The 18,553-nt window shown below is 51.7% G+C and overlaps 2 protein-coding genes across 5 annotated transcripts in view; one reads left to right on the plus strand and one right to left on the minus strand.

Annotated features, from left to right (window-relative positions):
• Positions 1 to 3,112: 3,112 nt before the first annotated feature.
• LOC145537835 (arylsulfatase D-like) lies at positions 3,113 to 16,628 on the minus strand. Its single transcript, XM_081568745.1, has 10 exons — positions 16,550 to 16,628; positions 14,233 to 14,382; positions 13,154 to 13,275; positions 11,822 to 11,944; positions 9,546 to 9,969; positions 8,790 to 8,926; positions 7,980 to 8,114; positions 7,152 to 7,314; positions 5,171 to 5,292; positions 3,113 to 4,037 (listed from the first exon to the last, which is right to left on the minus strand). The coding sequence occupies exons 1-10, from the start codon at positions 16,591 to 16,593 to the stop codon at positions 3,673 to 3,675; spliced, it is 1,785 nt and encodes a 594-aa protein (XP_081424871.1). The 5' UTR covers positions 16,594 to 16,628; the 3' UTR covers positions 3,113 to 3,672.
• Positions 15,258 to 18,553, plus strand: part of LOC145537836 (arylsulfatase H) — a 55,283-nt gene continuing 51,987 nt past the window's right edge. For 2 of the 4 annotated variants that reach the window (XM_081568747.1, XM_081568746.1), the window contains exon 1: positions 15,258 to 15,894. The gene's annotated coding sequence lies outside the window, so the exon portion shown is untranslated. The remainder of the gene's footprint in view (positions 15,895 to 18,553) is intronic. The other 2 variants (XR_014076447.1, XM_081568748.1) reach the window with 2 other exon arrangements.

Raw genomic sequence — 18,553 nt, forward strand, 5'->3', positions numbered from 1 at the left:
TTAATCTTTCAATACCCTGAGTGTGGGCATGTATTACTGATCTCATCAAGGCAGCAGTGGGCTTCCCCAGTGGGTCAGCGGTAAAGAATCCACCTTCAACGCAGGAGCCGCAGGAGACATGGGTTCGATCCCTGGGTCAGGAAGATCCCTCGGAGGAGGGCATGGCAACCCACTCCAGCACTCTTGCCTGGAGAATCCCCACGGACAGAGGAGTCTGGCGGGCCGCAGTCCACAGGGTCGCAAAGAGTCAGACACGACTGAAGTGACTTGACCACACACCCAAGGCAAGCGAGATCTTCATTCCCTGCCCAGAGATGGGCAACCTGCATGAGAACCAGGAATCCTAGCCAACACACCCGCAAGGGCTACGAGGCTAGAAGCTGTTTCTCGCTGGAACTTTGCCCCTAGTGAAAAATGCGTTTATCTCGGAGGCAGAAACTGTAAATGCAGGCATAAAATTTCTTATTGGAAACAACGTAACAAGTGAGGGAACACGTGGAGAAATGGTTCGTTTAGTGATGACAGAAGCAGGACAGAGATGCTCAAGGAGAGACAGAGGGTGTGGGTGGTCTCCCCTGCCCAGAGAGGAGGAGCCAGGTACAGAGTTCAGTTATTTATGTAAGGCGGTTCTGCTGGGTCTTTGTCTTCCTTCAGGCCAATTATCTGCTTTCTTTTCCCACACCTGACCAACCCCTGGGGTGTGCACACGCCCCCCTCAGGCAAGATGGATCTCGAAGTGAAGGCTTCTGGGAGGAGCAAGACTCATTACGGTCTGGCCTGACCCCCTGACTTTGGACCCCCCCACAAGGAGACTTCCTGAGCACGTGTAGTGTTTCGCTTGTCCCAAAAGAGGGGCGAACAGAGATCCCTTAACCCTTTAGTCACTCAGGGTTTTGTCCCTCTTTGCCCTTTTGCCTTGACTCTTAACCTTGAGATGTTTACAAGGGGCAAACACTGCGAGTTACCCCGTTTCTGAGGCCGAAACTGTAAATCCCTCCACCGGAGCCCTGCCTATCTCGTTATCCCGGGAAAAGCACACAGGACGCTGGTTTTAAGTTTCCAGCCTGAAGCCCACGTCTTCCGGCCCCACGAAATGCACACAGGAGGCCAGTCGTAAATGTCTAACCCGGAGACCACCCACCTCCGACATCACTGTTCCCCATACACGAAGGCAAGGGTTCGACCAACCGCAGAGGCCAGGCCACAGAGAAAGGATGGTCTTTTCCACAAACGGTGCTGAAACCACCGGACGTCCGTAGGCAGAAAGATACATGTCGACAGATAACTGCTGCCGCGTGCTGATGTGAAGAGCTGGCTCACTGGAAAAGACCCTGACGCTGGGAAAGACTGAAGGCGGGAGGAGAAGGGGACGGCAGAGGAGGAGATGGTTGGATGGCATCACCGACTCGATGGACGTGAGTTTGAGTAGGCTCAGGGAGTTGGTGATGGACAGGGAGGCCTGGGGTCCTGCAGTTCATGGGGTCACAGAGAGTCAGACACGACTGAGCGACTGAACAGAACTGAATACATATATATGCCTGTCACCACTGGAGACACACTCAGACACTGGGGGGGAGGGGCCGGCTGCCTAACCGGTTGGGCCAGTTGTAACCATGGAAACTCTTAAGAGGCAGACTCTAGGGTCCTCGGGGGCCACTCGTGAACTTTGACCCGATCACAGTAAATCCCCTTGCCCAGAGTTAAAAGACCAGACTTACAGGCGCCTGGGAGACAAAGATCGAGTTTGTTCAGTTCAGCCCTGCATCAGCTCCCCGCCCCAAGTCCCGGCGACCCCTCCCAGCCTTCCACACTCCTGGGGCTCAAGGCTGTTTTCTCTGCACTTGGGGTCTGCAGGGGAAGCCCCCTTCTCCTGGGGGGGTCTTTACCTGCTTTCCTGCCAGGCAGCCACCTACTGAGAAAACGCTTGTTTATTCTCAGAATTAGTTTTACCACAGATTACCATGGAAATGCGTAACATTTAAAAGCTGCTGGAGTTAAAGACTGTTTTCCAGCGGAGGCGGGGGCGGGGGGTGGGGGGTGGGGGGGGTGGGGTGTGTGACTCAAACTGAATGTAATTCACAAGGAGTGCCTCAGAAAGTTGTAAAGGAGGAAAAGAAGAAAAAACCCAAAGAAGGTGAAAATTCATAAACTTTAAAAAATGTTTTGTTTTTAAAGAAATACAGGGACTTCCTGGTGGTTCAGTGGTTAAGATCCCTGGTTGGGGAGCTAAGATTCTCACATGCCTCGGGGTCAAAGAACCAAAACATAAAACAGAAGCAGTACTGGAACAAATTCAATAAAGACCTTAAAAATGGTCCACGTTAAAAGAATATCTTTAAAAAAAAATACAGTGTTCAGCAAAGCCAGGCGGAACCTCTAAATTAGAAGCATTCTCGTTTGATTCCTTGGTTTTATAGGTGGCATGAAAGTTAAGAGGTTTTCAACAAGGAACTACTTACCCATCTTATAGCTGGAAGTCTGTCCAGCGTCTCCCCATCACCACCCCCTCCGCAGTGTGTGAGAAACAGCAGTCTGCTCTCTGCAGCTATACCTTTATTGTCTTTAATTCCACATATACGTGAGATCCTAAGATAGTTGTCTTTCTCTGCCGGACTTATTCCACTTAGCATAATGCCCTCAAGGTTCACCTATTGTCTGCTCAGTCACCCAGTCGTGTCTGACTCTTTTCGACCCCCGTGGACTGTAGCCCACCAGGCCCCTCCGTCCAGGGGATTCTCCAGGCAAGAATCCTGGAGCGGGTTGCCATGCCCTCTTCCAGGGGGTCTTCCCCACCCAGGGACTGAACTCAGCTCTCCCACAGTGGAGGCAGGGCCACCAGGGAAGCCCGTTGCTGCAAGTGAAAAGATTTCTTTTTTATGGCCAAATAATATTCCATTGTGTGTGTGTGGGGTATGTGTATGGGCTTCACAGGTGGCTCAGTGGTACAGAACCTGCCTGCCAATGCAAGACACCCGGGTTCAACCCCTGGGTCAAGAAGATCCCCTGGAGGAGGGCATGGCAACCCACTCCAGTATCCTTGCCTAGAGAATCCCATGGACAGAGGAGCCTGGTGGGCTACAATCCATGGGGTCACAAAGAGCATGAGCGTGCGTGTGTATATATATTTTCTTTATTCATTCATCCTTTGATAACACACTTGGGTTGTTTCCAATCTTGGCTATTGTGAATAGCACTCTGGTGAACACAGAGGTGCAAATAAGTTTTCAACATCCTGATTTCATCTCCTGCAGAGAAATACCCAGGGCTTCCCTGGGGGCTCAGACGGTAAAGAATCCGCCTGCAGTGCAGATCTGGGTTCGATCCCTGGGTCGGGAAGATCCCCTGGAGGAGGAGATGGCAACCCACTCCAGTGTTCTTGCCCGGAGAATCCCACGGACAGAGGAGCCTAGAGGGCTGCAGTCCATGGGGTCACATAGAGTTGGACACGACCGAGCTACTCACAAACACACACACACACACACACACACACACACACACACGCAGGGGTGGGATTATGACATCCAAGGATAGTTCCATTTTTTGGTGGTTGGAGGACCCTCCACCCCGTTGCCCGCAGCGGCTGCTGCAGTTCTCCACTCCCGACAGCACAGGCGAGTCCCGTTCTCCCTGCCTCCTCGCCCACCCCGTGCTGTAACCTTGGGAGCAGCGAGGTCAGGTCGCCCCCGGGTCCGCGTCCCAGGAGCACGCGCAGAACGGGAAGGGCCCGCAGCAGGGCTGCAGCCACGGCTTCCAGGCCACGTGCCAGAAGGAGAACTGCGCTGGCACCGCGCTCACGGATCTGCGGTGCTCTTGGACCGCCCGGCCCAGGCGGGCCACAGCCTTGCGGTACACGGGCCCGGCGCCAGGAGACAGGGGCCGGGCCTCGGACGGGTCCGCGGACAGGTCGAAGAGCACGGGCGGGTCGTGGTGGGTCACGCCGGGCCCCGAGCAGGGGCACGCGCCGCGGCCGTGGCAGGCCCCCGCGCCCTCGGGGTGGAAGCGGGGCGTGGTGTAATGGACCTTCCAGAGCCTTCCGCCTGGGTGCAAACGGAGTCGGTCCCCGTCAGCTGCGCGGACACCTGCATCTCTCATCGCTCACCTTTCTGTCTTCTCTCATCCGTCAGCTCTCTGTTATCCACCTGTATCTTTTCCTCTATGTGCAGCTGTGTCCTCTATATGTAGCCGTGCCTGACTGTTTGCGACCCCATGGACTGTAGCCCGCCAGGCTCGTCTGTCCATGGGATTCTCCAGGCAAGAATACTGAAGTGGGTTGCCATGCCCTCCTCCAGGGGCTCTTCCTGACCCAGGGAGCGAACCCAGGTCTCCCGCATTGCGGGGCAGATTCTTTACCAGCTGAGCCACCAGGGAAGCCCCTCTGTATATCTAAACTATTTATTATCAACCTATTCATCAATTATCTCTGTATATCTACCTCTCTATCTATTCACCTATCATGTCATCTTTTCCATCTATTATATATCTATTTACCTACCACCGTTCTATCCATCCATCCACCCACCTATCCATCTATCCACTTATCAATCCATGCATCCATCCACCCATCCATCTATATCTGTCCATCATCTATGTATCCATGCTCCATCCCTTATCCATCCCTCTACACATCCATCCACCCACCCATTCAGCTATGAATCTGTCCATCCTCTCATCCATCTACCCAACCATACATCCGTCCATCCATCTATAGATTCATCAATATATCCACCCATCCATCCACCCATCTATCCATCCATCATCTATGTATCCATGCATCCATACCTTATCCATCCCTCTACACATCCATCCATCATCCATCAACCCACCCATCCATCTGTCTACCCATTCATCCATCAGTCTATGTATCCATCCATCCATCATCCATCCACCCATCCATTGGTCTATCCATCCATCGTCTATGAATCCATCCATCCATCATCTATCCATCCACCTACCCATCTATCTATCTACTCATCTATCTATCCACTCATTCATCCATCAGTCTGTGTATCCATCCACCGATTCACCCATCAGCCTATCCATCCGTCCGTCTATCATCTATCCATCCACCCACCCATCCACCCGGGCACCCACGCATCCTCTGGGTTCCATTTCTCTGGAGGACCCTGACTAAGACCAGCACCCGCCGAGTCATGGGGAGGCGTGTACTCACTGTCCTTCTCATGCCAGCGGGCGGCGTGGAGATACTGCCCGCAGTAATGAAACAGGAACTCGTGTGCCGAGCGCTCAGCATCTCCTCGCAGCAGGGGCAGCAGGCTCCGGCCGTCGATCACCCTGATTCAGGGAAGAGACCACAGGAGGGACTGAGACTGAGGCTGTGCGGGCTGCATTGTGGACCTGGGACTTTCGAAACCCCAAGGCTGCCAGGACCCCAGATAACAAACAGTGGGTCAGACACGCCCCATCTCCCCGAGGCTGCCCAGATTGCATGTAGCACATCATAAATAGAAGACACAAAGATACAACACGCACCACTCTGACCGCAGATATTAACACCAAGCCTTCTTAAATTCCAGCTGGGCTGCCCGTGCCCCTAGGCGGAAGTCTAGGGCAGCAGAAACCTTTGATTTATATGTTTCATTTTATGGATATATTTTTGAATTTTTATCTCCTATTGGAATATAGTTGATAAACAACATTGCGATAGTTTTAGGTATATGGCAAAGTGAATCAGTGACACATAAAACATGTATCTCTTCTTTTTCAGATTCTTGTCCTATTAAGGCAATTACAGAGCAGTGAGCACTGCTCCTTGTGCTAAGTAGAGCAAGGCCTTGTTGGTTATCTATTTTATATATAGTAGGTGAGGTTAACATCTACAATCAGCAAGGCTTTGAGTAAAGCAGATCGCCCCGGGTAAGGAGGGTGAGCCTGGTCCAATCAGCTGAAGGCTCTCAAGAACAAATCTGAGGTTTCCTGGAGAAGAGGAAACTCTCCTCAACACAATGATACAGAAATTCTCCTGAATTTGCCTCTTGCAGCCTTCCCAACATCAAATTTCAATTTGCCGATCTCTTATCACTGCGTGAGCCAATTCCTTATGATAAATGTCTTATTCAACGCCACAGACTATAGCTTGCCAGTGTCCTCTGTCCGTGGAATTCTCCAGGCAAGAATACTGGAGTGAGTGGCCATGTTCTCCTCCAGGGGATCTTCTCAACCCAGAGATTGAACCTGGGTCTCCTGCATTGCAGGCGGATTCTTTACCATCTGAGCCACTAGTGGAGCCCTTTCTACTTACACACACACACAAATACCTCCATATGTACTGCCGGTTCTCTCTCTCCAGAGAAACCTGCTGAACTAAAAATAATACTAAACTAACCAATTAATAAGATGTCTCTTTTTTTTGCAGTAAGAACTAGGGGATAAAGTACCTTATATTATTATCCATCATACACAAATATTTATTGGTTATATTTTTTTCAGGTTTTTTTGGGGGGGGGCGGTGACAGGTAGAACCCTCGTTCCCCAAGCAGGGATCGAACCCATGCCCCCTGCGGGTGGAAACATGGATTCCTCACCACCGGAGCTCTAGGGAAGTCCTTATTGGCTATCCTAAACAAAGTAAAATCCAATCTTGTATCAAAATATTTACTTCAATTTTGTCTCATGTATGAGAGGGACTTTTTGGGTGTGTATCGAGGTACATAATCATTTTTAAATCATAGTTTCAAGGGAGTTCCCTGGTGGTCCAGCAAGGTTAAGACCCTGAACTTTCAGTGCAAGACAGACACAGGTTCGATCCCTGGCTGGGGAACTAAGATCCCACATGCTGTGTGGCACAGCCTAAAAATAAATAAAATAAACTTAAAAAAAAAAAAATTTAAATTTTCATAGCCACACCAACACGTGGGCAAGATTGCATTTCAGAAGATTAATAGCAGATGTCGCATTCTGACAACTGGATCTCCGGATTGTGATGCCGAAACGTAAACTCTTGCCAAAAAACAACAAAACAAGTACACTGGACCCAATAGTTCGTTTAGCCTTGTTTTCCTGGGTATGGTCATTTCACATCAGCCTGTCCGCTACATGGGAGACTATTTTAAATGTTCTCCTATTGTAGAATGTTTTCTGCAAAAATATGGACGAGGGCAGGGGGCTCTCTCGGGATGCAGGGAGGAGTGTACCTGTCCTGGGGCACCTGGCCGCCCGCCAGCTGGACCACAGTGGGGAAGACGTCCATCAGGCTGGTGGGCTCGTGGATCACGCGGCCAGCCGGCAGGACCCCGGGCCACCGGAATATCCCCGGGACCCGGATCCCGCCTTCCCAGCCAGCCATGCCTTTGCCACCTGCAAGGGAAGGACACCATTGCGTTCTCAGGAGATGCTCCAGCCTAGACACACACCTGGATGTACCTGTGTCTGTATCCAGTGTGTCCGCTCAGTCGCTGAGTGGTGTCCGACTCTTTGCCACCCCACCGCTGTAGCCCACTGGCACTAGTGGTAAAGCACCCACCTGCCAAGGCAGGAGATGCAAGAGACGTTGGTTTGATCCCTGGGCTGGGAAGATCCCCTGGAGGAGGGCATGCAACCCACTCCAGTATTCTCGTCTGGAGCATCCCATGGCCAGAGGAGCCTGACGGGCTGCAGTCTGTGGGGCTGCAAAGAGTCAGACACGACTGAGTGGCTGAGCAGGCACACACGGACTGTAGCCCAGCAGGCTCCTCTGTCCAGGGGATGCTCCAGGCGAGAATACTAGAGTGCGTTGCCGTTTCCTTCTCCAGAATAATTCAGATGGACCGTATCAAATTTTACTTTATTCATTTTATTTCTAAACGTTTTTTTGGCCATGCTGAAAGGCATGTGGGATCTTAGTTCCTTGACCAGGGATCGAACCCATGCCCCCTGCAATGCAAGTGCAGTCTTAACCAGTGCACCATCAGGGAAGTCCCTCATGTCAGATATTTAAAAGTACCAAGGTTTTATCCTGGAACCCCAGTGCCTGTGGGCCTTACCTCTGTATATCCCGTTCCACCCGCCCAGCTGGACGTGTCCGTCTCTCGCCTCCAAGTGTCCCCCGTGATCAGAGGTGAAGTACGTGAGAGTCGTGTTTTTCAGACCGTGTTCTTCAACAGCGTTCAGAATCTCCCCTTTAGGAAAGACGGAGAATTTCAGGGCGACGTAATGAAACAGCACCTGAGAATTCAACACGACGTCTGCTTTCTGAGGGTTTCCCAGGTGGCTCAGTGGTAAAAGAAGCCACCCGCCTGCCAACACAGGCAACACGGGTTCGATCCCTGGGTTGGGAAGATCCCCTGGAGGAGGGCATGGCAACCCACTCCAGTATTCTTGCCTGGAGAATCCCACGGACAGAGGAGCCTGGCGGGCTGTAGTCCACGGGGTCGCCAACAGTCAGACACAACTGAGCAACTAACATTGAATTTTTAAGCTCTTTATTGAATGTAGTACCATACGGTTTCTGTTTTATGTTTGGTTTTTTGGCCACGAGGCAAGTGGGATCTCAGCTCCCCAATCAGGGATCGAACCCACACCCCCTGCACTGGAAGGTGAAGTTGTAACCACTGGACAGGCAGGGAAGTCCTGGCGTGATGGCGTTCAATCATAGACTTTAGAAGGACGCCTTTGCGCAAAAGTAGACAGAAGAAATCGGAAAGGCAGAAGGAGTCTGTGGATGATATGGGAGAATCTTCCTCTTTGTCTTTGACTCTTTACTGAAGGCTGGCTCCTGGGGAGGTCACCCACCTGTCACCACGCCATCAAGGGAAGGCCAGGAGCTAACGAAGCCTGGCCGTGAGCTGACTTACCCACGAGCCAGTCCATCTCCTCCACGTTGTCGCCGTACAAGCCATGCTGACTTTTCCCAAGGAACCTTTCTGTGGTCACCAGGGGGATATGGACATGCAGCAGAGACACAAAGAGCAGGAATGGACCACGCTTATTTCTGAAAGAGGAGAAAACATCCTTCGGTTATAAGAGCGTCTCTTTGATCCAGGACTTCAAAGTGGAGACTGAAGGCTCGTGGTCATCAAGTAGTTGACATCTGCCGTTTGCTGGGGGTTTTAGCACCTGTAAAACAACTGGAGAAGTCTGCATCAGACGCTATGATCTAACTACTTCAGACAGGAGCTGGGGCAGCGGAGAGGGGTCAGGGTCTGTCCCAGAAACGCCCCATAGGCTCGTGTCAGCTACATTTCCGTACCAGCACCCACAGCCCCCTTACTCTTTTAAGTTGCTCTACAGTATTCTAGACATCCCAAGTGGCTCAGTGGTAAAGAATCCAGCTGCCAGAGCGGGAGACCCAGGTTCGATCCTTGGATCGGGTAGATCCCATGGAGGAGGAAATGGCAACCCAGTCCGGTATTCTTGCCTGCAGAATCCCACGGACAGAGGAGCCTGGCGGGCTATAGTCCACGGGGTTGCAAAGAGTCGGACACGACTGAGTGGCTAAGACACACACACACAAACACATGCTCACAGAGCTGGCAGATCCCCACCGGTGGTAAAGAGACTCAGATGCACCGAGAACTCACCTCCGACTTCCAAGGGCACGGCGCCATTACCTTGCAATAAAGGAAACGGCTTCCTCAAGCACGAGGCCCGCGGCTCTTTCCAAAACCATGGGCTGCTCGGTGACTTCGTGGTTTCTCATCAGGATGCAGTTCCAGCGGCGGACGAAGCCAAAGCTGGCGTACCAGGACGTGAAAAACAGGAGGACCAGGGTGGCCACACTCAAGACTAGTTTCCAGGAAACGGAGATCAGCCTGCAGGCTTTGCCGGCCACGATGGTCAACATGCCCAGGGCCATGATCTGGGTGTAAAGCCACAGCTTGGCCCTCAAGCCCGCGTCCACTTGTGGGGGCCTGTCTGGGTGGCAGTCATTGACCAGCGTGAAGGGCATGCCATAGAAATAGTCGAAGCCGTGGTGCAGAGGGTGGTGGCAGTGGTCGGTGCGCGAGGCACAGTTTACACCCTGATGCCATTTTCCTGAAGATGGAAGCAAGAACTTAAAAAAAAAGAAGGAAACATAAAAAAAAAAGTGTATGTATAAGGGACTCTGCCTGAAATGACCTTCTGAGGGTAATTTGGAGGTTCATCACCAACTCAGTGGTCATGAGTTTGAGCAAACTGCAGGAGACAGTGAAGGACAGGGAAGCCTGGCGTGCTGCAGTCTGTGGGGTCGCAGAGAGTCAGATATGACTAAGCAACTGCACGACAACACACAAAAAGCAGTAGGGGCTTCCTAGGTGTCTCCGTGGTAAAGGATCTGCCTGCCAGTGCAGGAGACACAAGAGATGCGGGGTCAGTCCTTGGGTTTGGGAAATCTCCTGGAATAGGAAAAGGCAACTCACTCCAATATTCCTGCCTGGAGAATCCCATGGACAGAGGAGCCTGGCGGGCTACAGTTGCCCAAAATTTCAGGTGGAGAAGTGACACTTGTTCCCTTGGTCTCCCCACGACTCACAAGCTATCTTCAGAACCTGTAAGAGTCTGTCCCGGTTCCCAACCCAGGAATCTGCCCTTTTACATTTAAGGAAACAAAACCAGTGGGCTGCGGTGAGGATAAATAAAGAACAAAACCATACGGAAGAATCCCACCTCCAAAGCTCTCCACCATCTGATGTTTTAACACTGAGTTTTGAGATGGGGTATGGCCGTTTAAACCAATATAATGTCTAGAAGATTCTGACCAATGCTGTGAAGAAAAGATGAACTGCTCCAGCAAAGAGGCTAATGGAGAAAGATTTTAAAATTACAAGGACTCCCTGAGAAAACCATAATTGAAAAAGACTCACATACTCCAGTGTTCAAGTGGGTGGGTTAGTTGCTCAGTCATGTCTGACTCTTTGCAACCCCACGAACTGCAGCCCGTCAGGCTCCTCGGTCCATGGGATTCTCCAGGCAAGAATACTGGAGTGGATTGCCATTCCCTTCTCCAGAGAATCTTCCTGACCCAGGGATTGAACCCAGGTCTCCTGCATTACAGGCAGATTCTGTACCATGTGAGCTACATGGAAGATCTACTCCAATGTTCCCTGCAGCACTATTTACAATAGCCAAGACACAGAAACAACCTAAATGAGAGATGAATGGATACAGATGTGGTACATATATACAATGGAATATTACTCAGCCATAAAAAAGAATGAATTTGAGTGACTGGTAGTGAGGGTGGAATAACCTAGAACCTGCTATACAGAGTAAAGTAAGTCAGAAAAAGAAAAACAAGTATGGTATGTTAACGCATGTGTATGGAATTTAGAAAGACGGAACAGATGAACCTATTCGCTGGGCAGGAATAAAGACGAGGGTGTGGAGAAAGGACTAGTGGACACAGCAGGGGAAGGAGATGGTGGGACGAACTGAGAGCGCAGCACCGACATCTATACACGACCATGCGTAAAATAGATAGATAGTGGGAAGCTGCTATATAGCACAGGGGGCTCAGCTCGGGGCTCTGTGATGACCTAGAGGGGTGGATGTGGTGGGGTGGCGGTGAGCGGGAGGCTCAAGGGGGAGCATTCTTCATGGCTGATAGACTTCATTGTAAAGCAGAGATCAAGACAACATTGTAAAATAACTATCCTTAAAAAAAAAAAGTCTAGGAAAAAAAGAAAATAAGGATGAATATTATTAAAATAAAAGAAAATCACTAGGTTAAAAAAAAAGAAAAGACTCTTCAATTCCAATATGGTGAACCATTCAAGAGACATGAGAGGAACCAGGAACTAAATCTGGGTTCTGACGTTTCAATGTTTTCTAGGAACATAGGGTCTTGTGATCCCTGACCTTCACCGTCACTCAAAGAAAGCAGAAAAATATACACGTCACCACATACCGATGAGGCCGGTGGTGTACCCTTGCCGCTGAAGGATCCTCGCAAACGTGGTTTCATTCTGCGGGAGTCCCCCCGAGCCCGCGTTCCACTGCAGGGCCCGGTAGCCGTCCGTGGCGTCCATGCCTGCGGAGTTGAGCAGAGCCGAGAGGAAATGTTGGTTTCCGGTAAACGGCCGGAAGTACGGTACTTCCCGGAAGTACGTGGGGACTGAGGTTCTTCACCGCGGACAACCCTGTCTCCCTCAGCTGTGAGGAACCATCTGAAATCGCACCTTGACCTCAAGACTGACTCAAAGGTTCTGGACAAACAACATGGAATACAATCAGTTACCTTGAAGACTTTCAGCTTTCTGAATTCTCAGTAATTACAGAGCTTTCTTGGTGGCTCAGATGGTAAAGAAACTGCCTGCAATGGAGGAGACGGGGGTTCGATCCCTAGGTTGGGAAGATCCCCTGGAGAAGGAAATGGCAACCAACTCCAGTACTCCTGGCTGGAAAATCCCATGGACAGAGGAGCCTGGCGGGCCACAGTCCCTGGGGTCGCAAAGAGTCCGGGGATGACTGAGCAACTTGGCAGCACCAAAGCACAATATTTACATAATTCCAGGAAAGTGAATTTTCAGAGTGTATTTTAACCATCTATCAACCATTGGCACCTGATTTCTTTTTCTTTTTTGGCTATTTTCGGGATCTTAGTTCCCAGACCAGGGATCAAACCCATGCTCCTGCATTGGAAGCTCAGAGTCTCAATCACTGGACCACCAGGGAAGTCCCACTACCTGATTCTTTTTTCTTTTTTTTTAAATATATATATTTATTTGGCTGTTCAGGATCTGAGTAGTGGCACATGGCATCTAGTCCTTTGAACGGGGATCAAACCCATGCTCCCTGCATTGGAAGCAGTGTCCCAAGCAGTGGGCTGCCAGGGAAGACCCACTGCCTGATTCTTTTTTTTTTTTTTAAGAAATATATATATATTTGGCTGTGCAGGGTCTTAGTTATGGCATGAGGGATCTAGTTCCCTGACCAAGGATTGAACCCATGCCCCGTGCAGTGGAAGAGCATGGAGTCTCAACCTCTGGACCACCAGGGAAGTCCTACCACCTAATTCTTTTTGTTTGTATTTTGTGTTAGCCTTTTTTTAATTTGTATCAAAGTCTCCTTGTCTTTTTATACAGTAGTTCATGGGGTTCTCACTGGGAAATATACTCTTCACTGATGCAATGGACATGAACTTGGGCTAAATCCGGGAGATGGCCACCACCCCATTTTTAAGGACAGTCAATGGGCGGACGAGGCCAGCCCTTTCCCCAGGCGCCCCCACAACACTGACCTGATCTGAAGGCGTGTCTCCCTGTGAGGAAGGCGGCCCTGCTCGGGGTGCAGAGCGGGGCGGCTGCCAGGTGCTGGGTGAGCATCACACCTTCCTCCGCAAGCCGGTCGATGTTTGGTGTCCTGGGCAAAGCACGCAAAGGTCACCGTTAGGATGGGTCGAGCGAGCTGGGTCGGGTCCCCACGCTGAAAGGTATACGGATGAGTTCTCTATTTGAGGAACTTCCTTTGCTTTAGGTTTAGTTGCATTTTGTCCCCTGCCGGACTTCCCTGGTGGCTCAGATGGTAAAGAAACCTGCCTGCAATTTAGAATAACCAGGTTCAATTCCTGCATAGGGAAGATCTCCTGGGGAAGGAAATGGCCACCCACTCCAGTATTCTTGCCTGGGAAGTCCTATCGACAGAGAAGCCTGGTGGGCTACAGTCCATGAGGTCGCAGAGTTGGACACGACTGAACGACTCACACATACACACACACACACATATCTGCAGAGGCAGTTCCTAAAACTTCTGTTCCGAGGTGGTGGCTGATGGTACCATGCACATGCAATCCAAAAAAGTTTTCCACGCATGCTCAGTCATGTCTGACTCTGCGACCCCATGGACTGCAGCACACCAGGCCTCCCTGTCCATCACCATCTCCCGGAGTTTGCTCAAACTCATGTCCATCGAGTCAGTGATGCCATCCAACCATCTCATCCTCTGTCGTCCCCTTCTCCTCCTGCCTTCAATCCTTGCCCGCATCAGGGTCTTTTCCAGTGAGTCGGCTGTTCGTATTAGATGGCCAAAGTACTGGAGCTTCAGCGTCACTCGCCTGATCTTAGAAATTCTTCTCACCTTATTAGTCTCAGATTTCCCTCTAACTCTCCTTCTTTCCCTCCGAAGTCCCTTGCGCTCTCTCCCCCTCAGAAAGGTGTATAACTCTTTTGCTCCAAAAGTAACTTTCCCTGTGGAAATTTGATGCCTTAAGGAATTTCCTAATTTCTTCAGGGCAGATTTTAAGTCTGCTTCGTTCATCCAAAATGCACACACACCCCCAGAACTGCCCTCCCCCTCCGCCCCCATCCCCAGCTCACGTACCTTAGTGTGTCGTTTCCATAGCAACCAAGATCTCCAATGCCCAGATCGTCCGCCATTATCAGCAGAATATTTGGTTTAGAGGTATTCGCTGATTTTAATTCGCAAGTCCTCAGAAGCAAACACATGATGACCAACACATGTACAGAGTCCCTAGAGAGAGAGAGAGAGAGTGAGAGAAGAAAAAAAAAAAAGTCAAAAACAAAATAAACGTCTCCTTTGGAATGAAAAAGTCAGCCTTTCAAACCAGGTTGCGGGGAAGGTGCAGGCATTTCCATTCCACTGCACGCATGCTCCTTCCGTAAGTCCAGTCCAACTCTCTGCAAGCCCACTGACGGGAGGCCCTGGGATTCTCCAGGCAAGAATAACTAGAGTGCATTGTCATTTCCTTCTGCAGGGGGTCTTCCCCACCCAGAGACTGAACCGGTGTTCGCTACACTGGCAGAGGGATTCTTGAGCACTGAGCCACCTGGGAAGCTCTTCCTTTATATGAGGATTTAAGAGAGAAGGGCCTGCAGCCCTTGTATACTTTTATCCCAAAGGCTTGACCAATCCATTCCACGCGCCGCGCAAAACTTGAAGGCGCTAGTTTTTGCTTTTGAAAGTCGTGATCCGCCCCAATTCAGTTTCTTTCACTGAATTCATCCAGGCCCCCACCTTGCATTACTTTGTAATTAATTCTCACTGCACCACCGGCACGCCTTTCTCTGGGCCTCGGAGCTGCCTTCCGCCCAGGGTAGGGGGAACCCCGGGTGGGGGGAGCCCAGGGTCAGGGGGGCCCAGGGTCACGGGGGCCCAGGGTCAGAGGAACCAGGCTCCGCTGGGAAGGAAGCGGGGCCAGGTCGGATCAGAGGGGGACTTAACGTTTTTAAAGGATCAATAGGGGATTAAAAGTACCCTAGACAGCACAGCTGTTTTGATCAAATGATCACTGCGCGGATTTGAAAAGCGCGCGGTCAGCGAGCGTCGGGGGCGCACCCGGCGTGCGCGCGCGCGCCACCGAGGTTTGGGCGGTCCTGGGGGTGGACCTACCGAGGCTCTCCCCGCCCCCAAGTCCTGAGGCCCTAGAAGCTCCAGCGGAGCCCGAGTCCCCAGCAGGGCCCCCCGGTGCCATCCACGTCCCCAGGTTGGGCCCCAATGCGCCAAGCAGTCTCGAAACTGGGGGCGGCGTGTTTTTTTTTTGTTTTTTTTCACTTTAACTGCTCCGAACTCTGCGTGTGTGTAACTAAACTTTGCTTTTCTGCCGCCTAACTCTGCAGGAGCCACAATTCACATTTTTTTCTCCTTCGACTCTTATGCTAAATACACCCCCTACGTGGTGTTCACGCTTACAACACCCTCCCCCTTGAAGCTGCATGTCCGAAAGTAGGCCCCCAGAGCTACAGAGCTGCCAGACTGTTAAGAGTTACTGAGGACAGTGTAGGGCCGCCTTTGATACAATGCGAGAGGAAGTAATCCAGAGCCTATCGCCTTGTTGGGGGGCTTGCTTGGTGCCTCAGAAGGTAAAGAATCTGCCTGACCTTTGGAGACCTGGGTTCCATCCCTGGGTCGGGAAGATCCTCTGGACAAGGAAATGACTGCAGTTTTCTTGGGTGGAGAATCCCATGGACAGAGGAGCCTGGCGGGGCTACATACAGTCCACGGGGGTCGCCAAGAGTCCGGAAGGTAGGCCCAAGGGGCAGACCGATTGTGTCCTAGTGGGTTTCAGGCGCACGGCTACGCTTGTGGCGGGTGGGGGTGGTCACTGTGCAGAAAGGGGGTGTCTTAGTTTGGGGACGGAGGGGGCACGGCCGCGCTCGCGATGGAGGGCGCGCGGCGAGAGAGGGCTGGAAGGAGGCTCCGGGGCGTGCGCTTTTCCAAGAGGGAGCCTGGGAGGCTCGCGCCCTAGTGAGTGGCTGGAGGCGACGCGGATGCGCCTGGGGACGGGGACCTCTGCGGCGGGACGGGAAGTCTTCGGGGAGCGGGGGAGGGGCTGCGCCACCTCTACCGGGGCGTGGCCTGCCTGCCCCCGCTTTGTCCCCGCCGCCTCCCCCTCCCCGCGTCCCTTGCCTTCTGGTCTCTCTCGTCCCCCTCCGCCCCCGCCGCGACGCCCCCAACCCAGCTCTCTCGTCCCGCCGGCGTCCAGGAAGCCGAGCCGGCTTCCAGCTGCGTTTTGGAGACTCCGAGGCGCAAGCGCAGGCCGGCCTTGGGCTGGTGGGGTGGTGGGGGGCCGTCCACGCTCCCCGAAACGCCCCTCCCCACGCTTTCCCCCTGTTTGCACGCCCCCAGCCCCAGGATCGGGGAAGGATCTGGGAAGAAGAGGGTCCCAGGGCCCGCGCACCTGGCGGCGCGCGCGGCGCGTCTCCTCTGCGCTGTGGGCGCCATGGCGGAGCGCGGCCCGGAGGCCCGGACCTTGCCCCGAGCGCTCCGGGTCCCGCCCACCGGGCGGCGAGATCAGGGGTGTGGGGTCCCCCTCCCTCTCTAATCCGCTTAAAGCCCTGGGGCCTCAGGGGGAACTGGGCTTCTAAACCGGTTTTCCTGGGTGGCTTTCTCGGTGGCTGGCGCTCCCAGGAGACTGGGGCCAAAGTGGGGATGCTGTTGTTCACCTTCTAAGTTATGTCTGAGTGTTTGTGACCCCATGGACCGCAGCACGCCAGGCCTCCCTGTCCATCACCAACTCCCGGAGCTCGCTCAAACTCACGTCCATCGAGTCGGTGATGCCATCCAACCATCTCATCCTCTGTCGTCCCCTTCTCCTCCCGCCTTCAGTCTTTCCCAGCATCAGGGTCTTTGTTAATGAGTCAGCTCTTCGCATCATGTGGCCGGAGTATTGGAGCTTCAGCTTCAGCAACAGGCCTTCCAATAACGTGACTGTTATCACACCCCCAAACTGGTGAAAATGTGATAAGAACAGGGATTGAAATTCGTTATAGCTGGTTGGCAAATAGATGGGGAAACAATGAAAACGGTGACAGACTATTTTGGGGGACTCCAAAATCACTGCAGATAGTGACTGCAGCCACAAAATTAAGACACTTGCTCCTTGAAAGAAAAGTTATGACCAACCTAGACAGCATATTAAAAAGCAGAGACATTACCTTGCCAACAAAGGTCCATCTAGTCAAGGCTATGGTTTTTCCAGTGGTCATGTATGGATGTGAGAGCTGGACTATAAAGAAAACTGAGCACCGAAGAATTGATGCTTTTGAACTGTGATGTTGGAGAAGACTCTTGAGAGTCCCTGGGACTTCAAGGAGATCCAACCAGTCCATCCTAAAGAAAATCAGTCCTGAATATTCACTGGAAGGACTGATGCTGAAGCTGAAACTCCAGTACTTTGGCCACCTGATGGGAAGAGCAGACTCACTGAAAAAGACCCTGATGCTTGGAAAGATTGAAGGCAGGAGGCGAAGGGCACACAGACAGTGAGATGGTTGGATGGCATCACCAACTCGATGGACATGGGTTTGAATAAAGTCCAGGAGTTGGTGATGGACAGGGAGGCCTGGCGTGCTGCAGTCCATGGGGTCTCCAAGACTCGGACACGACTGAGCGCCTGGACTGAACCGATAGCTGGTTAGTTCACTTTGGATGCAGGTTTCTGGGACAAAAAAAAAAAAAACAAGCTGGAAAAGCTTCAGTCATGACAATAGTGAACATGCTCTTGGCCTCAGGTGGCCAGAGTATTGCAGCTTCAGCATCAGTCCTTCCAGTGAATATTCAGGGTTGACTTCCTTTAGGATGGACTGGTTGGACCTCCTTGCAGTCCAAGGGACTCTCCAGAGTCTTCTGTTACTGGAGTAGACTTGATGTACAGTTTTGTGTTAGTCTCAGGGGTACAGCAAAGTGAATCAGTCATACATACACATGGATCCGCTCTTTTTTGTATTTCCTTCCTGATCAGGTCACCACAGGGCACCGAGTATAGTTCCCTGAGCTATACAGGAGGTTGTCACAAGTATCTGTTTAATACATGTGTGCTAAATTGCTTCGATCGCGTCCGACAGTTTGCGACCCCGTGGACTGTATAGCTTGCCAGGCTCCTCTGTCCACGGGATTCTCCAAGCAAGAATACTGGATGGAGTAGCTTGCCACTTCCTTCTCCAGGAGATCTTCCCGACCCAGGGATTGAACCTGTGTCTCTTATGTCTCCTGCACTGGCCCAGGGCAGGTTCTTCACCACCAGTGCTCCATAGGAATCCATTTCACAACAGTTCCTCTAAATGTGCACATTAATTCCAAAAATTTAGATCTAGATTCTTTTTGCTTTTCAAAATATACTATTATATTTGAATAGCAAACAAAGAAAAAGCCATTTAATAGGTGGTAGTTTGTACGTGTCAAT

Source organism: Giraffa tippelskirchi, chromosome Y, assembly GCF_054371585.1.
Source record: "Giraffa tippelskirchi isolate mGirTip1 chromosome Y, T2T-mGirTip1v1.2.pri, whole genome shotgun sequence".
Lineage (NCBI taxonomy): Eukaryota > Metazoa > Chordata > Mammalia > Artiodactyla > Giraffidae > Giraffa > Giraffa tippelskirchi.

Coding starts and splice junctions, on each gene's coding strand:
- LOC145537835 (XM_081568745.1), bottom strand. CDS start 16,593: ATGGCGCCCACAGCGCAGAGGAGACGCGCCGCGCGCGCCGCCAG. Junction 8,927..9,545: donor GCCGTTTCCTTTATTGCAAG/GTAATGGCGCCG, acceptor CTCCTCTTTCAG/AAATAAGCGTGGTCCATTCC. Junction 7,315..7,979: donor GTGGAACGGGATATACAGAG/GTAAGGCCCACA, acceptor CTTCCCTTGCAG/GTGGCAAAGGCATGGCTGGC.